Source organism: Calypte anna, chromosome 17 (assembly GCF_003957555.1).
Source record: "Calypte anna isolate BGI_N300 chromosome 17, bCalAnn1_v1.p, whole genome shotgun sequence".
Taxonomy (NCBI): Eukaryota; Metazoa; Chordata; class Aves; order Apodiformes; family Trochilidae; genus Calypte; species Calypte anna.
The window spans coordinates 5271378-5278498 of NC_044262.1; the positions used below are offsets into that span (position 1 = coordinate 5271378).

At 44.2% G+C, this 7121-nt stretch overlaps 1 protein-coding gene across 3 annotated transcripts in view; it reads left to right on the forward strand.

Moving 5' to 3' along the window:
* Window positions 1-6841, forward strand: part of GPR107 (G protein-coupled receptor 107) — a 39012-nt gene extending 32171 nt beyond the window's left edge. For all 3 annotated transcript variants that reach the window (XM_030460999.1, XM_008491454.2, XM_030461000.1), the window contains one exon: window positions 67-6841. In XM_030460999.1, coding sequence (XP_030316859.1) covers window positions 67-163 — 97 coding nt within the window. In that variant the 3' untranslated portion in view covers window positions 164-6841. The remainder of the gene's footprint in view (window positions 1-66) is intronic.
* Window positions 6842-7121: the final 280 nt, after the last annotated feature.

Below are 7121 nucleotides of genomic sequence, written 5' to 3' on the forward strand. Positions count from 1 at the left end.
CAGGAAGACAAACCTGTGAAATGGACATTGCAGTTCAAGTTCAACTGTTTTTCCCTTCTTTTCCAGGGTGACAACTTCTGGGGTAATGGAAGGCATGAAGAAGGTCAAGAAAGTGGTGAATGGTTCAGCAGAGCCCCGGGGCGAGTGGGAAAGCATGGCATGATGGACTGGACTAAGGCAGCACTTTCAGAGAAACTTTTTTTTAATTTATTAATATTACTCTCAGTGGAAAGGGTGCAACTAGCACTTCCCAACACAAACTGCAGAGTGGGGTGTGTCTAGGGGGAGCAAAGCAGTGCAGAAATTTAACTATTCCTCTGATCATAAGAAAATGGGATCTCTTGGTACCTGCAAGGAGCGTGAAGCTTTCCTAGAGATTTTGGGTAGCTTATTTTTTTTTTGTTTTTTTTTTTCCCCTTTCTGGGTCAGTTAGGTATTCTGAATTGTTTGCAGTTGCATTCTTCAGAATGTGTAATACTGATGTGAAGAGAGACCTGTAGTGTGTATGTAAAATATATATTTTATATAATGCACATATCTATATACACACACGTGCTTTGTTACATGTATGCTGGGAATCAAAGTGTCTTGGAAGGTGCAAAGAGAAGATGAGGTGTAAGTATTCTTTTTTTTCTTTTTATAAACTCTCCATTTGGCTTGAACAAAACCATTGCAAACCAAACAGGTAGAAATAACTGCAGTCATTTGAGAGACTGAACGGGGAATTGGATCAGATGACTTGTGCCACGACTCAGATGAATGGCAGAGTTGAGAAGTATCTTGTTTTAGCCATGCAGGAATCCACTTGAATGTGTCAGGTTTTCAAATGTATTGCTACACAACAAACAAGTGACAGCTCTCTATTAAAAAGCACTAGCCTGTAGTGCAATAAGCATTTGTGCAAGTTCTCCCCTCTTCATGGAATTGCTCTTGATTTGCACCCACGTGACACGAAGTACTCAAGAGGTGTATGACTGATGCTTGCTTTTTAGGGATCTGCCATGCTAGCTTAAATATTTCATTTCAAACTGTGGCCCAGAGCACTTTGATCTGCTTTCTAAAAATAATTTCAAGGTATTTCAGAAGACACTCCTTCCTGCTCCAGTATAAACAGTACCAGAATCTCCAGTAATTTGTCTTAGCATATCTCTGGTTTACCATTACCCTGAGTTACTTGGCCCCTGTGGTTATGTATGTTTAATGATTGATTGCTGTTTTAAGATGAGCTGAACTGATCAAAATGGTTTTGCTGTTAAAACCAGGTAACCATGGCTCCCAGTCCTAAATGTTTAGGGGGCTTTTTTGGTTTGATTTTTTAAATTTTTTTGACAGGAAAGGAGAAGATCATGACCAGAACACTCAGTGCAGGGGAATACACAAGTCTTAAGTATTTGCTGCAAACTTAGCAAGCAGTTTTTAGGGACATGTTACAAATGCCATGTGTGTTTTATCTCTACCACTCTGGTATTGTTAGTGACACAAGCTGGTGGCCACAGCTGCAGCAGTTAAGTCATAGCAAATGATTGTTAATTTGGGGGAGGATGGAAGTGGCTCACTGATGTAATGAGGATAAGCATTAAGGAAAACAGAATATAACTCATTGACCCACTGAAGCCTTAATACCCCTGTAGAGACACTGACATATGGTGCTGCTGAGCAAAGTGCTTGTGTCAGGGTGACAGAGAGAGGCATCATCCCAGAGCTTCAGATGTGCCAGAGTCTTCTACATCCTCATTTAGGAACTCCTTTCTTGACCAAAGGGGCTGAACCTCTGGGGTACAACTGATTAGAGGACTTTTAGCCACTTGGTTTTTTTCATTCTTTAAGTTTAGAAGAGGGATTTTCTTTAGAACCTTGAACCATTTCTTCTATGGTCTTGAAGAGGAGTAGCAGAGCTCTGAAATGAGCAGTCTGTACCAAAACTTGCTGTTTGAAGAGCAGCATTGTTTTCTCTGGTTGCCACTTCTTTTCTCAGGTGTTGGTTCTGCATATCATGGAAATGGTAGAAATCAATCTGCCTGCTTTCATCCCTGGAACTGGTTTTTCCTCAGCTAAAGCCTGATAATAACCCTCTAGGTACAGAGTTCTCTTCTGGTTTTCTCCTCAGCTGTAACTGCATAGAAATCACAGCAGTGATGGTTTGGCTTTTCCTATCATTGTCTTGCAAAGATTGGTTTTAGAGAACCATTAGAAAGGTTTTTAGGTGACCCAGGGGTCTTTTAGATGCTCTCTATGAAGAAATCTGCTGCAGATTTAGTAGTTGAAGTGGGAGAAATTGGACTAGAAACAAACAGAGGCAGTCCCAGCTTATTGTACACTTAGATACAATACCTGAGAAACCCATCCTCCCACTCTGCATGGTTACTCCATCCCTGTGGAAATGTCCCTGTCTGCACCCAAAGGGCTACTCAGAGGCTATAAACTTTTGGTCAGACCAGTTCAGTGGAGGCTGAAAGTCTTTTGCCACAGAGATCTGTGTTAGGGATAAAGATTCTCTCTCAGAAACAGAAGAGAGAGGACAGTGTCAGTGCAGACAAGATGCTGTCTTGGGGACCTGTTACACCACTTGCAAATGGGAAGTGGAATTCTGATGGCTGTGGTGCTTCACCCAAATCCAGGAGGGGCTGTGCTGGGATCCCAGGGTGGGCTGAGCTGATTGCCCATTCCATATCAGCATCAGTGAAGCTGCTGATTTGGCAAGTGCTTTACCTTAGCCTCAGGTTTCTTTTTTTTTTTTTTTTTTTTTTTTAATATGCACTTTTGCTGAAGTTCTGTAGGATGTAGGTTTCTCTGCCTAGTCAAAAGCCAAAAAAACCACGGGTAATTTCTTTTTGCCTTGGCATGAATAGCCATGGCAAGAGCTCTGGAAGTGTTTTGAGAAGAGTTCTTGGGCTCCAAGTTCAGACCTAATCCTCAGCAGTCAGCTCTAATCCAACTTCAGCCAGCACTTGGTGCAGGATGCTCCCCAGCAGCCCAACAGGCACTGCTCAGACAAAAACAGTAGTAAAGAAGGTGAATGTGGTCAAAAAACCAGAAAAAAAACCCATTTATGGAAGGTTCTGACTGAAGCCATTTCCAAAGTGAATTCCTACTGGTGGAATTCCTCAGAGCAGGTTGAAAAAGGTCTTGCAGGGTTTGGATGGTGGCTGGGATGTTGGGGGGTGGTGAGGATGGGTGCAGCTGAGTTTCTCCCCCAGCACAGCCTGTGCTGCACTGCAGAGCATCAAAGGGAGGGAATTCCCTCCCCCAGGAGATGACCCCACATCTGCATGACTGGGTTGGGAGTGAAAAGCTGCAGCTTGGAGCTTTCCAGGCAGGATAATCCCAGCCTTTGCCTTTCAGCTGCTGGGAGGAAGCTTTGTTCAGAGGGAGGCAAAACAGAAGGACTGCTTGTGGTTTATGGATCAGGTGAGAACACAGCCTTCCTGCTGCCTTTTCCTGAAGGGAGCAACTCCCTTTCCCTGCAAGTGCCCAGGGGTGTAAAATCCAGGAATCCTGGCAGGGCAGGGCTGGAGTGGTTCAGCCCCAGTGCTGGGAGTCCATTCACCACCCTCTGCAGACAAAAATGAGATGGGTTGAGTTGTGATGCAGGCTGTGCCCTAATAAATCCCTGCTGCTGCTGCACTCCCTGCTCTGACTGTTCCTCAAGCTGTCTTCCATTGGAAGCTTCCTTTGGCACTGCAGCTGCCAGACTCTTGCATTCTTCAGGCATGAAAATGTTTTCCTTGATGGTTCCTTAAGAGAGGTGCTAAAAGAAAGGAAGACATAATGGGGTCAGCTGGAACATTCCTGCTGCTTGCTCAGAATGGTGCTGTTTGGGTTGAGGGAGCCCCGTGCTGTCCTGTTAGGATGCTCTTTCATGTTCTGGGCTGTGCAGGGCACTGCTCAGGCTTTCTCTCCAGCTGAGTGCCCTGTTCCTGGATTTCCATGCTAGCATACCCTGGGAGCATGTTGTAAAAATTTGCTGCATTGCAGCATTTTGTCTTGGAGCTAGGAAGGGGGGAGATTTGTTTTTTCTTAGCTCAGTGGACTCTCTCCCAGGAGTGTGCATCCACGGATCCTTAAGCACTGCAACATTCCTGCTGGCCATGAAAGGGCATGGCCTCATCACTCACTTTTGGTGCAAGTCCAATGGAAGTTTTTTAGCATGTTAGTCTTTTTTTTTTATCTTTACAGTTTGCTTCTCTTAGAGCAGAGAAATATCTGCCCAGTGACAAGTAAAGTGACAAAGGCTTAGGACAGGTGAAAGTGTTTGAGAACTTCTGCCTTTTTGGCACTGTTGGTGACTAAGTCACCTCTCCTGTTAAAAACAATGGGCCAGGATTTTTCTGCTGGTTCTGCTCATTGCTTATGTACCTGAAGAACCTTTTCAGCAACATCCCTGCAAGGCAACTCTGAGAAATCTGTGTTTCAACAGCTAAAACTCCACTCTGACCTGGAAAAGGGTGGCAGTCTAAAACCAAGCATGTAAGTAGTTACACAGTTTAGAATTCCTGGTGCATATAAACCCCTAAAAGCTCTTTTGTTCCACCCTCCTTGAAGCAGGCATCTGTCTGAGATGGACCTGATCCACTCTGGAGCTGGAGGTGCTCCCTGGGGTGGAAATGCACTGCTGGGAAGAGAACCAGTCTTAGGGAAGCAAAACATTCCTGGATGCAAGGTAGTGAAACCTCAGCTGTCATCACTGTCACCCAGGCAGCAGGCAGGATGAGAAGTTATCTGAATTATTCTGGACAGTTTCAGGTAACATGTTCTCAGGATGATGAAAACAAGGGGGGGGTAGCACTCCAAACTCTTCAGCTCTAAAGCTATTCCAGGGTGAGATGCTCAGGATACAGCAGTTGCCAGAGCAATGGTGATTACTGTCACAACAGTGTGATGGAAAACACTTGGAAGGTTCCCATGGAAAAACACATTGGCAATTGCCTCTGGGCACAAAACATTCCAGGAGCAAAGTCAGAGTTGTGAGAACAGGTACTGAGGAAAAGGAAGCAGCCCTTCTTTCTCCAGTCTGCCTGGTTTGTTTCCTCCAGTTTGATCTCTCAGGAGTGCAGACTGCTGTTATTTTAAAGCAAATGTTTTATTTTACCTGTGTTTCACCTTTGGAAAAGGAGCCTGGAGCTGTGGATGGGAGGGACAGAGATTGGAAACACTTTGTTTAAAACCTGTTACCTTGAGTGTAACTCCAGTAACCCTGGTTCATGGAAACCCAGGTGGTGCTGCCCAAAGACCTTGACCAATGTTTGTGTTCCCTGGGGTTGATTTGCTGGAAAACATTGTTGTAAATCAGATTAATCTGGCTTTTAATGTTGCCACTGGGGGTGATGCTGCTTTGGGCTTATTAATCACTTTCACTTAGCAATATTGGGAAGCTGTGAGTTGGGTTTTTTTTCCCTCTTGCAGTTTGTGACTTGGATCTAGCAATGATCCTACAAGAACTCTGCACTTGCAAGTGGCTGGAACAGGATTTAAGAAAAATAGATATTAAATGTGTAAAGTGATGGTACTGGCAGAAAGTGGCTGAGAAAAGTCACTCCTTGTAGGTTGACTGGCTCAAGAATCCATTTATGTTTTGATTGCAGCAATCCTGTAGAAAGGACAGTTCTTAATAAATACTGCCCTGTGGGATTTCACTTGGTGTTCTGCTCTCTGGGTAATAAAGTAGAGCCCCAGCTCCACATTCTCAGAAGCAGCCTTGTAGCTAGGATACTGGTGCATTGGGCTGGTACCTGTTCTGTCAAAACAGAGTATGGGTCTAAATAGCTTCCCTTTAGTAACTATTAATAATTAATTCTAGATCCTCTTGTGTCATTAAGCAGCTTTAGGCCACCTTGTACAATGTAGCTCTGAATTCATTTAGTAAATGACCTCCCAAAGAACTGAAAAAGACTTTCCTGTACAGCAAAGTCCAGTTCCAAGGTTTTTGGTGACCTGTAGATACCTTATTCCTCAGTTCATGTTCAGATGTACAAATGGATTTTTTCAGTTTATTTTTTTTTTAAACTTTATTAAAAGAACAGCAAACAGTGTTTGAAGAGAGGCAAGGCAGATACAAATCAGGATGGTCTCTGTAACTTGCTTTCCCTGCTGTGATGCAAAAGTGTAAAATAAAGATTGACCAGAAAGAAGTTTAATGCATCTCATTTTCTGCTTCTAGCTGCAGGTCCTCCATGTGCCACAGCTGTGTTTGCAGTTGCCTTCCTCCTCTCTTAGCTTTGGAAATTGGATTTCTGCACTGGTGTCTGTGGCTCCTCTGAATGGAAGTGGGTTTTTACCTCCCTGTTTCTCCCAGGCAGGGGGGTTCATCCAGGGCTTCTGGTCAAGGTTTGGTCTCCTTGGTCCAGAGGTTCTTCTAAGGGAGGACAAGGAGCTGGTCCTTTAAACACTGGAGACCAGAGATAAATCAAGGGTAAACCCCCTGTATTTCAGGTAATATTCTTTATATCAAGTAATATCCTTTGTGTACCTACCTTAATATCAGAGACAGGTTCTTGACCTGTTTGTTTGAGGCTGATTTGGGACTTTAGAAGCTGTTCTCTTCCTGTTCTCTGGATCCTACCAGGATCCAACCATGCATTTCAGTTCTGCAAACTGGTTGGGTTGGTAGGGATGAGGAGGGCAAAGTATTTCCATGAAGTGCTCATCCCCTGCCCCTCAAAAGCATCCATCCTTCATCATAAAATGTTTCTTATGGTTCAACCTGTAGTCCTCAGCCTACCTCAAAGGGGCAATGCCAAAACCAGCCTGTGTTCTGTACCCTGCATGTCCCAAGCAGCCACTTCTGTGTTACCTGAAACCTTTGGGTGGGTGGGGGTGTACCAGGAAATTAAGCTATGAAAAATACATGGTTTGGGTCTTAATAATTACCCTACTGTGGAATAAAACAAACTCCACATGCACTGGGGTAGCCTCCAGCTGTGTCGTGCAGGTAGTTCTGGGATGTTTAGTTTCTCCAAGCTGAAATCCTCTGCATTTTCCCTCTAATGTCTGTTGGACCTTAAAACATCCCAGCAGCCCAACTCATCCCTGCTGGAAGTGCCCAGTGCTCCAGTGGGGAAAAAAAAAAAAAGGCTCAGCTGTAAAGAAAAGTGAAATATTAGGAGATGGGGGTGTGAAGTGGG